Source organism: Mustela nivalis (genome assembly GCF_964662115.1).
Source record: "Mustela nivalis genome assembly, chromosome: 19".
In the NCBI taxonomy this organism is placed as follows: domain Eukaryota; kingdom Metazoa; phylum Chordata; class Mammalia; order Carnivora; family Mustelidae; genus Mustela; species Mustela nivalis.
In genome coordinates, this window is record NC_139038.1 from 39,469,610 (window position 1) to 39,491,947 (window position 22,338).

Genomic DNA, 22,338 nt, shown 5'->3' on the forward strand with positions numbered 1-22,338 from the left:
ACCATCTTGACTCCTCCCTCCTCTTTGCCTCAATTTAACATAACAAAAGCGCGGGCACGGGACATAGTAGTCTCCTGCAGAAATTGCGTGACCTTACTACCTGCACCGTCCTTGGGGGTTAATCCTAAGGGTTTGTTACCTAATCATATATGGCAAATGGATGTCACACGTTTCAGAATTTGGAAAGTTAAGATATGATCATGTCTCTGTAGATACCTCCTCTGTAATAATTTTCACCTCAGTGCATATGGGGGGGAAAATCCAGAGATGTTATCGCCCATTGCCTACAGGCTTTCGTGGCATGGGGAAAGCCACGCCAGTTAAAGACAGATAATGGCCCAGCCTACACCTCACAACCCTTTAAAGCCTTCCTACAACAACTTGACATTCACTTGATACATGGAATACCCTATAACCCACAAGGAGAGAGTGTTGTGGAGTGCGCACATCTTACAATAAAAAATGTGCTTTATAAACAAAAAGGGGGGATAGGGGACACCTTCAGGTCCCCTAAAGATAAACTCAACACCATTCTCTTTATTTTGAATTTTTTAACGTTGGACAAAACGGGTAAATCTGCTGCAGACAGACATGCAAGTGCTGCTGCTGCTCCCCCTAAGCCTTTAGTACTTTGGAAGGACATCCTCACAGGATAGTAGAATGGACCAGATCCAGTGTTAGTATGGAGTAGGGGGTCTGTATGTGTTTTTCCACAGGAAAAGGAGGCTCCAATTTGGATCCCAGAGTGGCTGGTGCGTGCAGCCTTGCCTCCAAACACCAGTCATGATGCTGAAGATGCTGATGATAACTCTGGGAATGCTACACCTCCTGCGGCCGACTCAAGCCAGAGAGCTGTGGGCAGTGGTTAAAGCATGGCCATATCCTTTACCAGTAACTAACTCTTCTCTCATATTCCCTCCTCTCCCTTGGATGCATGGCAGGTCTGTAACTTGCTAGGAGCATGTACTGATATCTCAGCAGTGTCCATGTTAAATGGTGGCAAATTCCTCAACTGTTCTTATAAACAAAATGACTCTAGTGCCTTTGAGGCAACAGTTAATGTGTCTTGTCCCAATAATATTACTTATCAGCCCACTCCCATATGCGTCTTGCCACCGTTCCTTTTCCTCGTAACAAATGCTAGCAAGCTGAACGATACATTAATTGCACTAAGAATTGCCATCTTTCCCAGTGCTGGAATGTAACGGCCTTCAAGCTGGCTGTGATTATGCGTATCCCTACCCATGTTCCTATCCCAGTTTCCATTCCAGAGGACAAGTTACCGGTGGTGCTATCCAGAAAGAAGAGAGATTTTGGTATCACAGCCGCCGTTGTGACAGCACTGGCTATATCTACAGCAGCTGCCACGGCAGCAGCAGTCTCACTTGCTACAACTATACCCACTGCAGAAGCTGTGAACACCCTTGCAGAAGGAATGGCGGCTGCCCTTCAAACACAGTCTCAGATCAGTGCACATCTGCAAGCAGGAATCCCGATAGTCAACCAGAGAGTGGATTTGGTTCAAGAACAGGTGGACATATTGGGGGCCCTATTGGGACTGGGATGTATAGCACCCTTCCCGGCAATTTGTGTAACTCCCATAGCCTATACTAATATGAGTGACTTATAGAATGTCTCCTGACAGCTCTCCCAATACTTGCGGGGGAATTAGTCTGCAGAATTCCAAAACTACACTCAGCACCTGCTACTAGGCATAACAAGGATAAAGAACACCAGAGTTGAGCTAGCAACCCTCTCAGAGATAATCAAAACATTGCAAGATGCATTCACCTTTATGAAACAATGGGCTAGTGTAAGTGGTCTGATGATAAATCTTATAGTGGGCTTGATTCTGCTAGTAAGGAAACTGCAAATTTGGAGGCGACAGCAACATAGGCAACAGCAAGCCATGGTGCAGGACTTGTTAGCCATCGAGGCTGGAACATCCCACCAAGTGTGGCTAAGTATGCTGGATCGGTAGTCAACGACGGGTAAGATTGGTGGGGGAAATATACCAACCTAAGACAGGATGCAGATCATTGATATCTGCCATCTGATGATGGGTAAGGATATTCCCCTCCACTGACAACCTAAGACAGGCACGATCCCTGCCATAAAAGAAAAAAGGGGAGATGTCGGAGGCAGGCCCCTGGCCAGGGCGGCCTCCGCCATTAAAAGATGGCGCCTGGCTAGTTGCCAGGTTAGGATTGCCTCATGAGACTAAGCAGAATGCCCAAAGAGGAAGTAAACAGCATTGGTTGCTAGCAAAGTTGTTCGTTTAGGTGTGCAGCCCGATTCGCTCCCTCCTGTACCCTGCTCGCTGATTGGTCATGTAAGCATATATAAGTGTGTAGACTTGCGGAAATAAAGAGAGAGAAGATACATCTGAACTGGGGCTTCTTGTCATCCTTGTGGGTTGAGGGCGATATTTAGGGATCCACTATTACCTGAAGTTCTACTGAACTGAGTTAGTGCTGACAACTTCCTCAAGTAGCTGTCATTTACCAAAAGAGCTTTTACTAATATTGGAATTTCTTCAGCATTGACAGAAGCACAGGAGAAACCTATGCCACATGAGGAATGCACTCCAACCTCCCATCCCAGTAATTGACAGGATACACTGACAAGTTAGCTGGCCTGGTCTCAGGATGTGGCAGGCAACTAAGGAAAGGTTGACTAGCCTGTCCATGAAGGTTCCACCTTTAATTCTCCGCAACCCCAGGAGCTAAATGGCAGAGTCTTCAGAAATAACCTACAGAAGTAACTACTCCTTGCCCCCAAAAGAAAGGAGTGTGCACGCTGCCCCAAAAGGCAAAGGTGTACCTTAACACTGTCTAGAACAAGTTTCTCATCACTGTGTAGTTTCACATTCTGCTCTGATTTCTCAAAACACTTGCCACTGGCCACAATTATTTCACTTTTCTGTTTACTTGCTGAATTTCTCTTCTTCTCCACAGTATTCCAAACGCAATGAGAACAAGGACATTGTCTGTTTTTCCACCACTAGACACTAGAGCCCATTTGGTGGTGTGCTCCAGAAAAACCTGTCAAATAAGAACAACTACCCAGGTAATTTACTGGAAGGTTACCAAGTAGACAGAAGATCAAGTCAGTATCAATAAATCACTAAGCCCAATGTAATAGCAAATACAAACAAAATTATCACCATTTTGGGATAAGGGCGATCTTAGAAGCCAAAAGGTTGGGTAAATTAGATGGCTCAGAAGACATGTAGTTTTTCCATGTAATTCATGGAGAAGGTTTATTAAAGACAAACACTACAGTAAAACCCATGTGCCCTAGGAGCAAAACCACTGTGGTGGATGACCCCAAACCACAGGAAAGAAGCCTGGCTCTACTCCAGGTTAGCTACACCCCAGCCCTGTTTTCTGGGAGTTGTTTTTTTTTTTTTTTTTTTCAATATGAAACTCATTACCTCAGGGAGATGCACGTTTGAGGCAAGTTAAGAACTTTCATGTCTCGCTAAGGATGAATGTTTTCCCCAAAAACTTCTAAAGTACTTCATGACTATCCAAGGGCTATTGAGTTGTTAGGCTACCTGAATTTGAGGAGAGAAACGTCCAAACTTACAACTTCAAAAAACGAGGGAGCTCCAGAAGAAAGGAAATGTTTTACAAACAAAACAGTGTACCAACTTCTCATGCAATATCCTGAGTACCAACTTTTATCCTTTTAAGACATTATTTTATGACACATCTAAAGTAAATTCCTCACTTCTCCTGCAAAAGCTCTACAAACTTCTCAAGGAGATGGTGTACAAATAAACACGAGCTGACCCTAGTATCCCAATAAAATTGGGCACTGAACAATACTAAAGTTCTAAATCCATGGGAATTACCCAACACCAAATTTTACCAACTTTCGAGTGAGTGTCACATAAGCAGTAGCTGAGGGTTCAAATGCGGCACTATGATCAAAGAGGCACTAATCATCTCCTGCTGCAGCAGTAGCTTGGATATCTTTACTTCCAAAAAAGACATGATTGGATTCAGAGAACCAGCAAGACTGAAGCAAAGTACATCGAATCTACCACAGAGTCTAAGAAGTTTCTCTGCTCAACACTCAAGAATGTCCACTTCACAAAAGGGTTAAGTAAAGTTGTTAATTTGCAGGGGTAGCTCATCCGAAAAGCCGATGGCATCATCCTTCATGACACTGGCAAACCCTACTTTATCCGTCTCCTCTTATCACAGAGGAAAGGGACAGAGTTTCCTCCCCACCCACAGCCACCTTCAATATACACCCCTTTATTTCCTATGTTGAAAGGCTTAGGGTAGAGTTCTCTCAGCATGGTGAGGAGGCAACCTTCCTGGCCAGGACCTGGTGACCCCTCCAGGCTCTTAAGTTGTATCACAGAACAAACAGGAGACAACCACAGGATAGGATGGAAATCTTCTCAAACTGGTTTGTGGTGATGCTTGCACAAGTCTTTAAAACAACTGAAATTCAATGAATCATGCACTTACATGAGTGACTTCGACAAGATGGAAATCATACCTCCATCAAACTACACAATAATCACCAGCCAGGGGCAGACTGCGATGACACAGTTAGAAAAAGGAGTGTATCCAAGACCCACAGAGACCCTCCATATGACTGACACACCCAATATACATCTCTGTTGCTCCCTGAACCTCCGAGGATCCTGTTCAGTATTTCGTCCTGCTTCCCTTCACATGTTCCTCTGGTGCATCTGACCTCCTTCCCATTCTGCTCCAGAGCAGACCTTATGAATCCCTTCCACGAATCCACCTGGAGTATTCAACACATAAAGTACACCTGGCAATAACAATGAAAAGTTGGCAGGGGATCTTGTAGACATCGATTCCTTTTTTCAGAAGAAATGGGAAGGAAAAGGAGGCATTCGAATTGACTCCCCTAGCCAGAGTGCTCTCATCTCCCACACAGCACCTTATTTATACCTGTCTCCGAGGCTGTAAAACTTGATTCTGCTCATCCTAGTGCCTTTCTAACCAACTCCTTCCCCACCCCTCACCAATATCTTGACCAGTACCTTTCACCTCCTAGGAATTTCATAAATGCTCTTTGGGGAAGTTATTATTCTCCTCACCCAATTAAGTGACACCTGTTCTATCCTCAAAGGGTAAATACAGTTCTGTGTCCTACTGGACCTACCACTCATCAAACTCTGACTTCCTTCCTAGACTTGGTCGATTATGGCAATAAAGACCAAAATGATGAACAAACTCCAAAATGACCAGGGGTTAGACCACCGGTGAGGCTGTTGTCATAATACGAATATGAAATACCAGCTCAGAGCAATAAAACCTAACTTCTACACCAGCCAACAGGTTAACGAATCCCTTTTAGGATTTTTAAAAATATTTTTTATTTATTTATTTGACAGAGAGAGAGAGATCACAAGTAGGCAGAGAGGCAGGCAGAGAGAGAGGAAGGGAAGCAGGCCCTCTGTCGAGCACAGAGCCCCATATGCGACTCGATCCCAGGACCCTGAGATTGTGACCTGAGCCGAAGGCAATGGCTTAACCCACTGAGCCACCCAGGCGCCCCAAGATTAAGGAATTTGAGTCTTTCTAGGAACCTGCCAAATTTCTTTAGTTTTCTAATTTATTAGCATGCAATTGTTCCTCGTATTGCAATTTAATTCTTTTTATTTCTATAAGGCTAATAGGAATGCCTCTCTTTCATTCCAGATTTTTCATAATTTGGTATTTTTATCTTATTTTTGGTAAGAATAGCCAAAAAATTGTCAATTGCTCATCTCTTTAAAGAATTACCTTTTGGGGCACCTGAGTGGCTCAGTGGGTTAAAGCCTCTGCCTTTGGCTCAGGTCATGATCTCAGGGTCCTGGGATCAAGCCCCTGATCAGACTCTCTGCTCAGCAGGGAGCCTGCTTCCCTTCCTCTCTCTCTGCCTACCTCCTGCCTACTTGTGATCTGTCTCTGTCAAACAAATAATAAAATAAAATCTTTTTTTAAAAAAAGAATTAGCTTGGGCGCCTGGGTGGCTCAGTGGGTTAAAGCCTCTGCCTTCAGCTCAGGTCATGATCCCAGGGTCCTGGGATCGAGCCCCACATCGGGCTCTCCACTTCTCGGGAGCCTGCTTCCTCCTCTCTCTCTGCCTTCCTTTCTCTCTGCCTACTTGTGATCTCTGTCTGTCAAATAAAAAAAAAAAAAAAGAATTAGCTTTCGTATATATTGATTTTCTCTGTTGTGTCTTATTTCATTTATATCCGATCTCATCTTTCAAAATTTCTTTCCTTTTAACTCATTCTTCCTTTATCATGTTTTTATTTTTATTTCTTTATTTGAGAGACTGAAAGAGTGAGTGAGAAGGGAAGAGCAGAGGGACAAAAGCAGTCCTCACTGAGTACAGAGCCTAACACGGGGCTTGATCCCACAACCCCGAGATCATGACCTGAGCCAAAACCAAGAATTGGTCACCTAACCAACTGAGCCACCTATAAGCCCCTAATTTATTTTTCATTTTGTCATTTCTTAAGATGATCGGTTATGAAAGTAACACTTTCTTCCTTTTTAAATATATGTTTACAATCCTAAGTTTCCCTCAAAAAAAAAAAAAACTTAACTGTATCCCATAAGACTTTGTATTTTATATTTTCACTTTCAAGAGATGAGCAAGTGACCGATTTTTGGCTTTCATTCATCTCAAGGTATTTTCTAACTTCTAACTTCTACCGTGATTTCTTTTTTGACTCATGTCTTATTTAGGAGTGTGTTATTTATTTTCCACATACTTGTGAATTTTCTGTTTCCTTTTGTGAACCACTTTTATTTTATTGCATGGAGTTAGAGACCATACATTGAGTGACTTTAGTTCTTCAACATGTATACTACATTTATAGGTCTTTTGGTTTTTCAGACTGGATAATCTCAATTGATCTCTATTTATATTCCCTGATTATTTCATCTATTACTACCACTGAGCTCATCTGGAGAATATTTTATTTCAGTTATAATGCAACTTTTATTTCATTCTGTTATAATTTTTTTTATTATATTCTTGATTTGGCACCATTCTTGTACTTCCTGTGTATTCTTTTTTTTAAGAGTTTATTTATTTATTTGACAGACAGAGATTACAAGTAGGCAGAGAGGCAGGCAGAAAGAGAGAGAGGAGGAAGCAGATTCCCTGCTGAGCAGAGAGCCCAGTGCTGGGCTAGATCCCAGGACCCTGGGATCATGACCTGAGCCAAAGGCAGAGGCTTTAACCCACTAAGCCACCCAGGTACCCCAGTGTATTCTTTAGACATGGTTTTTCTTCAGTTCTTTAACATATGGATACAGAAGAATGACAGTTTTTGTCCACATCTTTATCCATTCAACCTATATCTGGAGTTCTTGGGAAATGTCTTTAATTGGTTGTATTTTGTTTTTTGTTTTCCTAGTGTATAGATAGCTATAATTCCCTTTTGCTGGAGTATTGTGCAATTTCTTGAGAAAATTAAGGTTTAAATTATATAATGTGGTAACTATAGAAAGTAGATCCTCACCCTGGGTTTTGAAAGGTAGCCTAAACATCAAGGCCAGATCTCCTGAGACTACATTTCACTCTGTTTCCCCCCTACATACACATATTTGCACACTTCATCTGACTGTATTTTAATTATTATCTGGGTAGTGGAAAGCATATGTCTATTTACTTATTTTCTGCTGTTTAATTTGGATGTTATTTTCTAATTATACAATGATTCTCTTTTAGCTGCTACTCCATGGAGTGTGCATCAAGAATGCAACAAAATTCTATGGGCTTTCTTACCACAAATGTTGTTTTTCATTTCACAAACGAAATGTGAAATTTTCACAAATGTAGGCTTTCATTTGACTTGAGCTCCCCAATGCACTCAAATCAAGAAAGATTATTAAATACATAGAAAAATGGGGATTCAAATTGTGTCATGCTTTCTGCCTACGCATAATAGGCATGTGATGTAAAACGGATATCGAGACAAAATATTTAGCTTGGTTTTTAATCGTTGCACCTAAATACTGTCAGACTGCAGACAAATCAATCATTATGTTCTTATTTGTAAACTGGGAATAATATCAGCTCTACTTAATACTTTAATATTAATGCATTTTTACATCAAATGTTACATATTTCAACATAAACATTATAACATGCATTTTATTGAGATAAAATGTGTATATTTTCTCGTGTACCTACCTAGTTACTATATAATAGATAGGGTCATAAATTACTTTCGCAAGGTTACACTCTCTTAAATTCTATATCTGAAAGTCAACCTTTTCTTTTTTTGTTTTTTTTTTCCACATGAAACTATGCAAATTTATTACACAGATGTTCTTAGCTCTATTCACAATGCCACAAACTGGAAAACTACCTATATACACAAGTATATGCATACATAAGCACATATGTGTATATATATATATATATATATATATGTATACACAATGGAATGTTATTTTAAAATTTATTTCTTATTTATTTTCAGCATAACAATATTCATTATTTTTGCACCACACGCAGTGCTCCATGCAATCCATGCGCTCTCTAAAACCCACCACCTGGTTCCCCCAACCTCCCACCCTCCCCGCCCCTTCAAACCCCTCAGATTGTTTTTCAAAGTCTATAGGCTCTCATGGTTCAACTCCCTTCCAATTTCCCCCAACTCCCTTCTCCTCTCTATCTCCCCATGTCCTGCATGCTATTTGTTATGCTCCACAAATAAGTGAAACCATATGATAATTGACTCTCTCTGCTTGACTTATTTCACTCAGCATAATCTCTTCCAGTCCCTTCCATGTTGCTACAAAAGTTGGGTATTCGTCCTTTCTGATGGAGGCATAATACTCCATAGTGTATATGGACCACATCTTCCTTATCCATTCGCCCGTTGAAGGGCATCTTGGTTCTTTCCACAGTTTGGCGACCGTGGTCATTGCTGCTATAAACATTGGGGTACAGATGGCCCTTCTTTTCACTCCATCTGTACCTTTAGGGTAAATACCCAGGAGTGCAATGTCAGGGTCAAAGGGAAGTTCTATTTTTAATGTCTTGAGGTATCTCCACACTGTTCTCCAAAGAGGCTGCACCAACTTGCATTCCCACCAACAGCGGAAGAGGGTTCCTATTTCTCCACATCCCCTCCAACACATGTTGTTTCCTGTCTTGCTAATTTTGGCCATTCTAACTGGTGTAAGGTGATATCTCAATGTGGTTTTAATTTGAATCTCCCTGAGGGCTAGTGATGATGAACATTTTTTCATGTGTCTGATGGCCATTTATATGTCTTCATTGGACATGTGTCTGCTTTGCACCCAACACGAAATACACACAACCAAAACCACACATCAACCACCCGAAAATGGAAAAAAGCCATCCTCAACAAGTTGGAAAGAGGACCTCAAGGATAGCCCTCCACTCCCTCCCACACCTTAAGCAACACAAGTCCTTCCACCAAAGCTAACCCGGATCTTCAAGTACCTGGTAGAGGTGCCTTCCCTCACATGGCAGATGCTGCCTATCAAGGCTTCAGCTCAGCTTCTGAAGGTGCAGATGCTCTAACCCCAAAAACCTTTCTCTGCAGCATGTTCCCTGGTCTTTCTGGCCTTCTGAGGAGTGAGGAGTGGGGGAAAGGGAAGGGAAGAGACAGGGGGATCCCGTTAAAAAGGAGGAGAAACAGCAAAACACAGGCACTGGTGAGCCCTCGCAATTTCCCAGGCATCCAGTGCTGCAAACTTGGTCCAGAGACTGACCACCCACCCACCTATTCCAGGGAAGGAAACAGGGACCAGGAGTGCACGGGGCGCCCCCATGTGCACCTCACAACCTCTGGGCCCAGACCATGCTGCCTCCCACAGGCAGCAGAGATGGCAGAGGCCTGAGAGAGGCCAAGGCAGGCATAGGGAGCAGTGGACTTGTGGACTGCAGCCTGGGGCTGGTGGGGGGGGTGGGGGGGCAGGGGAGACACTGGCCAGATTTGGAGGGAGCATGTAGAGGCAGCCAGAGGCCTGTGGCGGGGAATGGGCCAGCTCCTTCCTTCTGCCCTCCCAGGCTGGTTCCCTCCCTTCCCCCCTACCTGGGTAAATCTCCCTTTGCCTGGGAGGAATGGCCATGGCGGTGGCAGCGGCGGAGGGCCACTGAGGAGGAGCTGCCAGGGCTGCTGCACTCAGAGCCGCCAGCCTCCAGCGGGAGCGAAGGCGTCCACTGCTGCCACAGCCTCCCCCAGCCCCGACAATCTCCATTTTAGCAGCGCGGGCCTCCCTCCGCCCTGGATAGCCAGGGAAACTTGTCGTCGCCAGCTCCCTCTAGCCCCCAGCCCTTCCTCCCCTCCCACCCTCTCAGCTAAGAGCAGGTACCTGGTTGGGCTCTCCTTATCGCACAAGGACAAGGGTGGGCTCTACCCCCGCACGCCCCCCTCCCAAAGCCCAAAGTGGCGCCACTGGAAGGAAAATGCCGTCCACGAAGTCCTCCCAAGCCGGCCCCCCTCCCTTCTCGGCGCCAGTCCTCAGCCCTACCTCTGCCCTTCCTCAGTTGCTGGCCCTCGAGCTCCCGCTGCGGCCGCTTGCGCAGCCCCCGCCATCTGCGTTGCTGCCATCTGCGTTGCTGCCATCTGCGCCGCAGCCGCCGCTTGAGTCGCCAACACCGCTTGTGCAGCTGACGCAGTCTGTGCCGACGCCGCTATGTGCTCCTCCGCTGCTACCGCCGCCGCCGCCGCTTGAGCCTTGGACGCCCAAGCGGTCGCCGCTTGTGCAGCCCAGCTGTCTGCGCCAGTGCTGCTTGCACCGCTAACACCGTCGTCTGTGTCGCCGCCCCTTCCGCCGCCACCACCGCCTGCGCCGCCGCCGATGCCGCTTGTTCCGTCGAAGCCACCACCGTCTGCACCGCCGCTTGCGCTGCCGAAGCCGCTGTCTACACCGTCGCTGCTACCGCCGCCGCTGAAGCCGCTGCCGTCTGCACCGTCGCCATTGTGCGCCGAGGCCGCTTGCACCGTTGACGCCGTCGTCGGAGCCGTTGCTGGTTCCGCCGCTGAAATCGTCTGCGCCGCCACCGACGCCGCTTGTGCCGCCGCTGAAGCCGCCGCCACTGCTATCCCCACCGACGCCGCCGCTTATGCCGCTGCCACCACCGCTTGAGTCCCGGACGCCTTCGGAGCCGAAGCCGCTTGTGCAGCTGAAGTCATCTGCCCCTACGCCCCTTGGCGACCTCGAGGCCACTGTCTGTGGCGCCACTGCTTCCGCCGCCGAGGCCGCCTGCGCCTCTGACGCTGCGGCTTCCGCCGCCGCCGCTTCCGCCGCCGCCACCATCTGCGCCGCCAGCGGCGTCAGCCCCCATAGCGGCGATGGCGCAGCCGGGGCATCCGCGGCCTAAGCTGTGTCCGAGGCGGTGTAGAGGGCGTTGGCCGGAGAAGAGGCGGCGGCGTCGTCAAACAGGCGGGGACGGCTTTGGCGTCGGCGGCGCATGCGGCCTGGGCTGTACAAGCGGCGTCGGGATTCAAGTGGCGGCGGCGGCGGCGCAGGGGGCACAGACGGTAGCGGCGGCGGCGGCAGAGTCGGCGGCGGAGTCGGTAACAGCGGCGGTGCAGACGACTGCGTCGGCGGTTCAGGCGGCCTCGGGGCAGACAGCGGCGGCCGTGCAGAAGGCGGCGGCTTCGGCGGCGGCGGCAGAGTCGGTGGCGGCGGCGGTAGCAGCGGCGGTGCAGACAGCGGGGTCGACGGTGCAAGCGGGGCGGTGCAGAGGGCGGTGGCTGCCGCGGCACAGGCGGCATCGGCGGCGGCGCAGGCGGTGTCGGCGGCGGAAGCGGCGGAGGTGCAAGCGGCGTGGGCGCAGACAGCGTCCGCTACACAAGTGGCAACGGCTTAGGCGTCGAGGGCTCAAGAGGCGACGGCGGCGGCAGCATAAGCGGTGTTGGCGGCGGTAGCCGTGATGGTGCGGACAGGGGCGTTGGCAGCGCATGCGGCGGCGGAGCAGATGGAGGTGGCTTCCGCGGCGGCGGCCCAAACGGCGGTGGCGGCGGCGCAGGCGGAGTTGGCGGCGGCACAGACGACGGAGGGGCGGTGCAAGCGGCATTGGCGCAGACAGCTGGGCTGCACAAGCGGCAACCGCTTGGGCGTTTTCAGCTCCAGCAGCGGCAGCGGCGGCGTCGGCGGCGGTAGCAGCGGTGGAGCAGACAGCGGCCTCGGTGCAGACTGCGTCGGCTGCACAAGCGGTGTTGGCGACTCAAGCGGCGGCTGCGGCGCAGATGGCAGCTACGCAGATGGCGGCGGCGGCTGAGCCGCGGCGGGGGCCGCGCAAGCGGCGGCAGCGGCAGCTCCAGCGAGGGCCAGCAACTGAGGAAGGGCAGAGGTAGGGTTGAGGACTGGCGCCGAGAAGTGGGGGGTCAGGTTTGGGAGGAATTCCTGGATGGCATTTCTCCTTCCAGTGGCGCCACTTTGGGCTTGGGGGGGGGGGAGCGGGCGGGGGTAGAGCCCACCCTTGTCCTTGCGCGATAAGGAGAGCCCGACCAGGTACCTGCTCTGAGCTGAGAGGGTGGAAGCGGAGGGAGGGCTGGGGGCGAGAGGGGGCAGGGACGACCAGTCTCCGTGGCTACTCAGGGCCCAGGGAGGCGCGCGCTGCTAAAATGGAGATCATTGGGGCTGGGGGAGGCTGTGGTGTCAGCGGGCGCGGTCGCTCCCGCTAGGGGCTGGCGGCTCTGGTGCAGCAGCCCTGGCGCCGGCTCCTCAGCGGCCCTCCACCGCTGCCACCGCCATGGCCATTCCTCCCAGGCAAAGGGAGATTTACCCAGTGAGGAGGGAGGGAGGGAGGGCGCCAGCCTGGGAGGGGAGAGAGAAGGAGCCGGCCCACTCCCCGCCACTGGCCTCTCGCTGCCTCTGCGTGCCCCCTCCAGATCCAGCCAGTCTCCTCTGCTGCCCCCGCACCCAGCCCCATGCTGCAGTCCACAAGTCAGCCAGCTCCCCGCGCCCACCACGGCCTCTCTTGGGCCGCTGCCATCTCCCAAGCCTATTTGAGGTAGCACAGTCTGGGCCCTGAGGTTGCGGGGTGCCCTTGGTGGCGCCTGGTGCACTCCCCATTTAGGTCCCTGAAAAGGGTGGGTGGGTGGTCTCCGAGCCAAGTTTGCAGCACTAGATGCCTGGGAAATTGCGAGGGCTCACCAGTGCCCGTGTTTTGCTGTTTCTCCTCCTATTAACTGGATCCCTGTCTCTTCCTTCCCCTTTCCCCCACTCCTCACTCCTCAGAAGGCCAGAAAGACCAGGGAACTTGCTGCAGAGAAAGGCTTTTGGGGTTCGAGCATCTGCACCTTCAGAAGCTGTGCTGAAGCCTTGATAGGCAGCCTCTGCGATGTGAGGGAAGGCACCGCCACCAGGTACCTGAAGATCTGGGTTAGCTTTGGTGGGTGGACTTTTGTTGCTTAAGGTGTGGGAGGGAGTGGAGGGCTCTCCTTGAGGTCCTCTTTCCAACTTGTTGAGGATGGCTTTTTTGTATTTGCAGGTGGTTGATGTGTGGTTTTGGTTGTGTGTTATTTCTTGTTCGGTGCAAAGGGGTCCTATTCCCAGCATGACTTGAGGGAGGACATTTGTCCAAGTTTTTGTCTCATTTCTAACGGGCTGGATTGGTTTGACACTTGTATCCATTGGGTTATTGGTATGGATGGGCTCAAAAAGAGAGGAAGCAGGGATTTTTCTGTGGATTGGAGGAGTTTAGACATTTTCTTTTGACCATGTGTAGAGTGGTTTTAATTTGCCTGTCCTGAATTACGTTTTCTTCTCCTGAGCGATTTGGTGGTGGAGGTACAGTTATGCTGGTTGTTGTGCTTTTCCTGTCTTGAGCGGCAAATGTCTGTTCCTTTCTTGTGTTTGAAGATAAACGTTGGGGTTGGATAAAGAAAATGTAATTTTTTGGAAAGCTGAACTGTCAGTTTGTGTTTGTTTGTTTTCTGATGATCACAGCAGTGGGGTGATGGGTGTCTTTCTAGACAGCGTTAAGGTACACATTTGTCTTTTTGGGCAGCACACAATCTCCTTTCTTTTTGGGCAAGGGATAGTTACTTCTGTAGGTTATTACTGTAGGTTTTGCCGTTTAGCTCATTGGGTTGGGGATAATGTAAAGTTGAGACCTTTGTGTAGAGGCTAGTCTGCTTTTCCTTAGTTGCCTGCCATTTTCTGAGGCTAGGCCAGCTAACTTGTCAGTGTATGCTGTTAGTTGCTGGGATGGGAGGTTTCAGTGACGTAGGTTCATCCTGTGCTTCAGTCAATGCTGAAGAAATTCCAAGATGAATAAAAACAATTTTGGTAGGGACGCCTGGGTGGCTCAGTGGGTTAAGCCACTGTTTTCGGCTCAGGTCATGATCCTGGGGTCCTGGGATGGAGTGCCCCATCGGGCTTCTGGGCTCGGCGGGGAGCCTGCCTCTCTCTCCACCTCTGCCTGCCTCTCTGCCTGCTTGTGTGCTTTCTCTCTCTCTTTATGACCAAAAAAACCAAAGCCAAAACCAAAAACAAAACTATTTGGTAAATGGCAGCTGGGTGAGGAAGTTGTCAACACAAACTCAGTTCGTTAGAACTTCAGGTAATAGTGGATCCCTGGATGTGTCCTTTGCAGTCTGACCTGAAACATGTTTATTCTTTGGCTCTCAGTTTCTCTTTGGCTCTGTCACCTGGGCCTTTTTGGTTGTGTTGTCTTCCTCCCCATGGGGAAGTTCTTTTCTTCTTTTTAAGGGAAGGGGTTTTTTGTTTGTTTGTTTTTAAGGCTTATTTATTATCTTAAATATTCTTTTTTCCTTGAGAGAGTCTCTGTGGGGGCAGGGGAGGGCAGAGGGACAGAGAGAGAATGTCAAGTACACTCTGCACTGAGCCAGGAGCCAGACTGAGGGCTCCATCCCAGGACCCTGAGATCATGACCTGAGCCAGAGTCAGGAGCTGGATGCTTAGCCCATGGAGCCACCCAGGCACCCCTTTAAGTAAACTTTTTGAACTGCAGCATATATACAGAGAAGTGCACAGATCATAAGCCAAAAGCTTGAGGAACCTCCACAAGGGGAACACACCATGTGACTTTACACCCAGGACCCCAGAGTCTGTGATAACCCTCTTGAGGGTCACTTCTGCCACGGTTCTTGACTGCCGTTGCTGGGGAGCTGTTGCGCATGTTCCTGAATTTGGTGTACGTGGAGTCATCCAGTTGGATGCACTCCTGGGCCTGCCTTATGGAGTGTCATCCGTGTTTGTGTGTGTGGTTGTGAGTTGACCAGTGCTGCTGTTTCATCCTCAGACTATTTTAGAGCTCCACTCTGCGTGTAGACCCTTAAACATTCTAGAAATAGGATAGCTCCTTGGTGCCTTTTTATTACCTGCATTAAAACAGGTAATTTTTTAATGAACAAAAGGTGTTCATTTGAACACAGGTGTCTTCTTTCAGCTGCAGTGTAAGGATCAAGCCTGGTGTGTGGAACGTTTCTACAGCCCATAAACGGAGAAAGCTTTTGCCTCCTTAGTTGTAGAGTTCTATCAGTCACTGCTCTTTCAAGTCATTGGTGAAGTGTATAGAAAATGCCCGCTTTCAGGGAACCGAACGGATGTTGAAAAGGTGAGACAAAAAGGTCTTCAGTGGTGGGAGGCGCACCCTTGGAATAAGTGAGTCCATGGGAGACATAGTTGGTCTGTGTGGGTACATTTGGAAAGGCTTTACTGAATCTGGGATTTATGATTCTTGGAGGTCGTTTGTTGGGCAGGCCAATACACGTTAGTTGTTTGTTCCCTCCTCCATCCTTTTTCAGCTCTTCCTTCACTTCAGAGGTCATCCACTCCTTTCCACTTCTCCCCACAGGCTGGTAACTCCCATTTACTGTATAATAACCATCACCAGCCTTATGCGTCCAGGCCCAAGGCAGGCAAATCCAACTCTCTCTGCTTGGTCCACTGGCAGTTTTCATGCCTTTTCTTTTCTTTCTTTCTTAATTTTTTTTTTTAAAGATTTTGCTCATGTATTTGACAGAGATCCCAAGTAGACAGAGAGGCAGGCAGAGAGAGATAGAGGAGGAAGCAGGCTCCCCACTGAGCAGAGAGCCTGATGTGGGACTAGATTCCAGGACCCTGGGATCATGCCCTGCACCGAAGGCAGAGGCTTTAACCCACTGAGCCACCCAGGTGCCCCTCTCGTTGCCTTTGAAATAAAGTCCAAATGCCAAGCATCACGAGGGGCTCCTGATTCAGTTCTTTTCTGTTCCTTTAAGATTTCTGCAAGCAGACTGCCACCAATCCCAATCTGCCCTTCACATATAGGGTTCTGTGTTTCCTGCCAACAGCTTTTGTCTTGGGCTTGGACCATGGGACCTCATTTCCATACCTTCACACCTTCTCTTGCTCTGGATTTTCTCTGAAATGCTTTCCCTTGCTTCTGTGTCCTGCCTCACTACCATTTGGACTCCTAGATGTCTCGGCAAGCCTTTTCATCAATCCAGTCAGGTGTAGGTCATCTTTGTAACACTCGAGTTGTATTTTTATTGGCTTACCTCACCCTCCAGATCGTGTACAATTCATTTAACACTTGAACAGAAGTTTTATTGGATCACCTATTACATTTTACCATTTTTGAGGGTAGGACCTTTTGAAAACAAAACAAAACAGAACAAAACAACCTAATGATTTTGAGGGGGGTGGGGACAGAGGGAGAGAGAAAGTTTTAAGCAGTCTACATGCAGACTCTGAGCCCCACATGGGGCTCCATCTGATGAGCCTGAGATCCTGAGCATCTGACCCTTAACTGAATTGAGCCACACAGCTGCCCCCTGAGGGCAGGACCTCTCTTTTCACATCTTTATTTTTCTAAACTGTGTAGTACAGTGCCCGGCACTGACAGGGCTTCAGGAAATGTGTATAGAATAGATGAAGACGAGTTTTAGTTGGAATCCCCCTTAAAACTGTTCCATCCGTTTGAAAGTTTTATGTAATAAATAACCTTTCATACTAGGGCTTGAATCCTGTGTCTGTAATGTTACTGGGATAGGGGAAAGTTGTCTTGATGAAGTGTGTCCTTAAAAGTAATATATCTGTTTTTTCTCATTTTGTTTTTCTCACCATGGGCTGGAAATTAAACCCAGAACTTGAGTCTTGGATGCGGTAGGCAGTGCCTTGAAAGTACTTCCTGGAGCTTTGTGGAGCTTCAGAGCATGAGCACATTGACCTGAACAAGAACTCTGATGATTCCTAATCCTATTTGGTTGTCCATTTAGTTATTTAAGTGCCCGATGAAGTCTTAAAGTCTGCTGAGGAAGCGCAGATCCGTCATGTGCAAAATCGGTTTTGAGGAACAAGATGGGTGTGCATGTGACCTGGTGTCTAAAGGCAGTTTAAGAATGGGAACAGAACATGTTGGGTATCGATGGAGGGGTTATGCTGTCTGTCGAGTAAGTTCTCTTGTGTTCATCTACCTGTAATTGAAAGTTGTATACAGAGTATATTCTGTTGAGGACTGTGGATTAATTCTGTTAAATGGAAGTGTTGACTCATTCACTTCACGTATTGAGCTTTAATTTCAGTTCTATGCAGTGATTGACTGTCGTGGCAAAGAAGAATTGTCAGTAAAGACACTTCAAGAAAACTACAGTGTTAGTCAGAAATCAGGAATAGTGGAAATCATAAGGTAAACAAGGGAAATTTTAATTTTTCAACAGGATTAGATAATGCTCTCTTTTCCCTCCCTTTCTCAGTTTAGAAAAACTATTTAAGTGATCCTTTGGTTGAGAAAAGAAACTGGTAGAAGGGATATGTTAAAAATAATCTTACTTAAAACTTCATAATAAGAGCATTCGCAATACATTTTAACATGAAGTTACTTTTGCGGGGGACAGGAAATTAAAGGGGATGTAGGCTGCCAGTATTATCAGCCTGTATTGGATCTTCAAATCTGTCGAGTACTTGGTGGTTAGTCAGGGAGAAAACAAAAGAAAACAAAACATAAACCTGATGACTGCTTTCTGAGAAGAGATGAGATTTCCTATGTACCGTAGAAGGTTTATACACTGTTCATTCTTTTCTAGAAGTAAAAGTTGTCGAATATCATAAGTCTGCCAGAATATCAGAGGTTTCAAGAAATAAAAATTCAGCTTAAAACGACCTTCAGTCAAAACCAAACCGTTCTGTGGTCTTGGGGTGCCTGGGTGGCTCATTTGGTTAAGTATCTGCCTTTGGAACAGGTCAGGATCCTGAGGTCCTGGGATTGAGCCCAACGTCGGGCTCCCTGCTCAGAAGGTCTTACTTGGAGAGAAATGGGGCACTTACCCAGGTGGATAGGAGGTAGCTACCATAGTAACACGTGCTTGTAGCCGGGTTAATACCCATGTGTTCACTTCGAATTTCAAACTTTAATAAGCATGAAGGTTGCAACTCGGTTTATCTGGTACTACCAAAGCCTCTTTTGAATTTTTATCCCACGAAGGAGAGAGATTATCAGCACATTGGTAAAATTTAAAAAAATAAGTGATGTATTTGTAGGGTAAGTTCCTGTATCATTCCATATATTCCTGATTCTCCTTTCTTTTGGTTGTGAATGTGGTAATACATGCTTGGATGAAATTAGGGGACAAAACAACATGAAGGTCACTTTTATTCTGCCCATGCAGAATTACTTTTATTTGACCAATTTATTTGTTTATTCCCTGGACCACAAATATTTGCATAATTATAGTGTTCCTGGTGCTGTTTAAGATGCTAGTTCATTGAATTTTGAACGTGCTATAGGTTGTAGTTCCATGTAGAAATGGGGGTATCAGGCAGTGTGTGATTCAAAACTAATTGAGTCTCTGGTTTGAAAGACATCAGTTCTGACCTGTTGGTTCTCTGTGGTTCATTTTGGGTTTTTCTTCTCTAAGGAAATTTTTTTGTGATCACTTCATAGTTTTAGGGATTCCTTTTTGTAGGAAATAAAGCTAACATCCAGTTTCCAGTTTTCTTTTTGTTTTGTTTTGCTTTGGGGGAGAATGAAAATATGTCTCTGGATTCTTAGGATCTGTGGCATGATTAACTTTGCTGAAGTCTTTCATGAAAAGAAAAAGTATGGAAGACAATCCAGATTTAATGTTTTTCTACTAAATTTGTTTAACATTGTGGTGCTCCAACGTTCCTATGTATCGGAATCCCCTGGAATGCTTGTTGAAACACATTGCTTGATTTCCTGCTCTACCCACCACCTTCTGGGTCTTTTTATGAAGTAGGTCTGGGGTAGGGCCTGTGAATTTGCATTTATTCTTAGAAGTTACCAGGTGATGTTAGTGCTGCTAGTGCTGGTCTAGAGAGCGCTATTGGGAACTATTGGTTAGATGACCTTAAATGGGAAAGAGAGGCCAGCCATGTTTCTTAATGAAACTGGAGATAGTTTTATTGTTACAGAAAATTGATGTCTTGGTATTTCACAGGGAATTTAAGAGAAGTGATATCCATTCAAAATTTATTCATTAATTAATTAATTTAAATGATTTTATTTGTCGGAGGAGGTGGGGGAGAATGAGGAAGCACAAGCAAGGAGAGAGGCAGGCAGAGGCAGAATCAGGCTCCCTGCTCAGCGGGAAGCCCCATGCGGGACTCGATCCCAGGACCCTGGGATCATGACGGGAGCTGAAGTCAGTTAAGTGCCTGAGCCACCAAGGCATCCCTGCATTCATTTTTTTCACTTAGAGCTGGAATTAGATGTGGTTTCTTCATAAAGACATTGTGTGTAGTAGAAGAGCACTTATCAATTGGGGAACCATATCCACTAAATTTTTATCGTCCACATTGAAAAGTCAGATATTGTCTTGGGCTATTAATATGTGTTGGATTTCAGATACATGTAGTTTTAAAGGATGTTTCTTTTTAACATATGTTTGAGCCAAGTTTGATAGTCAGTAAACTAACCTTTCAATAGAATGTTGGCCAAAGAATATGAATAGGTAGTTAAAGAATGACAAATTAAGTCCAGAAACATGAGAAATATATAACTTCTATTACTTCAATACAAAACAATATTTTTGGGAAGTCAAATTTTAAAGACTACAAAATTGTTAGTGCATCTAGTAAGAAGTGGACATTGTAACAGCCTTGGTGGCTAAGATAAGCTGCTTTGCTTTACATTTTCTGAAGCCCAGTTGGTAGCATTTCCTTTAAAAATATTTGTAGCTTGTGACCTAGCATTTGCACTAGGAATTCGTGTTCTCTGCATATGCATTTTCTGTGTAAATTTATTTGTTACATCGTTATTACAACAAAAAATAGCTTCCTGGCCAATATACTCATTAAATGTTGGTAGTATGCTTCATGAGGGCAGGTCTTTTGCTAAGACCACAAGGGTCTGTGGCCCCAAAATTAGAGTTTTATAGTAATTCTTGCTGCAAGTTAAAAACAAACAAACAAAACAGTCTACATAGAGGTCAGGGAATTGATACAAAACTGTGTAATAGTGATAAATATTTTGCAGGTCTTAAAAATGTCAGCTTTACTTTTCGCATGGCAAAACTGGAAATAACCCAAATGTCCTTCAGTACAGGAGTGGCACATCCATACCAGATGGAATACTTCTCAGCAATTAAGAAGGAACAAACTCTGGATGCATGCAACAACTAGTGTGCATTTCAAGGTCATGATGCGGAGTAAAAAAAGCCAGTCTGTACAGGTCACACACTCTAGGCAGCCATTCGCATTTTTGTTATCACAGAGATTAGCAGTCACCAAAGGGTTAGGGCTGGTGAGGTTGGGGGTGGAGTGGGTGGTTGTGACTGGAAAGGGTTACTGAGAGGGAACGTTTTTGTGTTGATGAAATCTGATCTTGATTGTGGTGGTTGTTACCTGAATCTACACTTGTGATAAGGTGACCTAAAATGGTACACATGTGTTCCAATGTCAGTTTCCTGGTTTTGATGTACTGTAATCCAGAGGATGCAACCCTGTCTGGGAAATGAGGTGCAAATTATATGGGACTTGATACTGTTTTTGCAACACCCTGTGGCTCTGTAGTTATTTCAAAGTAAAATGTGAAGTTTTAGAAAGAATATATAATAAAAGGAAGTGTTCACAGTATTAGAATAAAACAAGTTCCAAAGTGATAAAACATATGATCCCACTTTAATATTTCATATCACTTAATACATTTACCTGGAAGTAATGAGTGATCCAAATATTCTGAGCAGTAGCATGGTGGATTCTTTTGGATTCTTTTGTGAATGTGTGTATGCTTCTCCATAATGTCCATAGTTTAGATGAGCTGGTATCACTCTTGTTGTTTGAAAAACAGTATTCATAATAAGTTCCAAAAATCCAATTCTGGAATGTTGAAATTTAAATAACAGTTACATTGAGATTGTAAAGTTTTGTTTATATTGGTTGCACCAAGTTAGCATTTAAATAGCTCTTAGCTGAGATTGGAGAGTATATTTATCCTTTAAAACGTATTGTGTATGTAAATGTAAAGCTCTTTTTTGCTCTTGGTATTACAAATGTCCTGTTTGATGTTCTGACTCCCCAGTGTTGTCCAATGTAAGTATATACATTGCAGGCCACATGAAATTTCAAGCTTCATTAACCACAGTGAGAAAGTAAAAAGCAGGCGAAATGATTATTTTTAAAGATTCTATTTATTTTTTGTCAGAGAGCAAGAGCTAGAGCAGATGTGCTCTCAAGCCAGAGAGCCCCTGTGGGCACATGCACAATCCAGGGGGAAGGGCAGGCAGAGAGGGCAGACCAGGCAGAAATGAGAAGCAGGCTCCCTGGTAAGCAAAGAGCTGGATGTGGAATTTGATCCCAGGACTCTGAGATCAGGACCTGAGCTCAAGCTTAATTACCTGAGTCACCCAGGTGTCCTTTGGTGAAATCATTTTTAAGAAATTTAGTTTGTTTAATCAGTTATATCCAGAATATTATCATTTCAATATGTAATCAGTATAAAATCACAGTGAGATGTTTTACATTCATTTTATCACACTGTGATAAAAATCATACTGATGTGGGAAACAGAGGCAGAAGAAACATTATTAAATTTCCTTACCTCCTGACAAGCCCTTAAAACAGGCAGTGACTCTCCTCTAGGGACTCAACTACGCCCACCTTAAGGGCTTGCTAAGGGCAAAGAGCAGTCCTAACCTGACGGACCCCCTCTCACTCACCTTAAGAAATTTAGTTTGTTTAATCAGTTATATCCAGAATATTATCATTTCAATATGTAATCAGTATAAAATCACAGTGAGATGTTTTACATTCATTTTATCACACTGTGATAAAAATCATACTGATGTGGGAAACAGAGGCAGAAGAAACATTATTAAATTTCCTTACCTCCTGACAAGCCCTTAAAACAGGCAGTGACTCTCCTCTAGGGACTCAACTACGC

General features: G+C 46.0%; 1 protein-coding gene and 1 long non-coding RNA gene across 3 annotated transcripts in view; one reads left to right on the forward strand and one right to left on the reverse strand.

The window, feature by feature from the left end:
* The window catches only part of LOC309854186, a 30,346-nt gene extending 19,775 nt beyond the window's left edge, over positions 1-10,571 (reverse strand). The window contains exon 1 of the long non-coding RNA XR_014306127.1: positions 10,509-10,571. This is a non-coding gene — a long non-coding RNA (uncharacterized lncRNA). The remainder of the gene's footprint in view (positions 1-10,508) is intronic.
* A 538-nt stretch (positions 10,572-11,109) lies between these two features.
* LOC309853958 (uncharacterized protein) overlaps positions 11,110-22,338 on the forward strand; it is a 47,220-nt gene continuing 35,991 nt past the window's right edge. The window contains exon 1 of one of the 2 annotated variants that reach the window (XM_082712550.1): positions 11,110-12,336. In XM_082712550.1, coding sequence (XP_082568676.1) covers positions 11,333-11,911 — 579 coding nt within the window. In that variant the 5' untranslated portion in view covers positions 11,110-11,332 and the 3' untranslated portion in view covers positions 11,912-12,336. Of the gene's footprint in view, positions 12,337-13,280; positions 13,355-22,338 lie in introns of those variants that run through there. The other variant, XR_014306029.1, reaches the window with a different exon arrangement.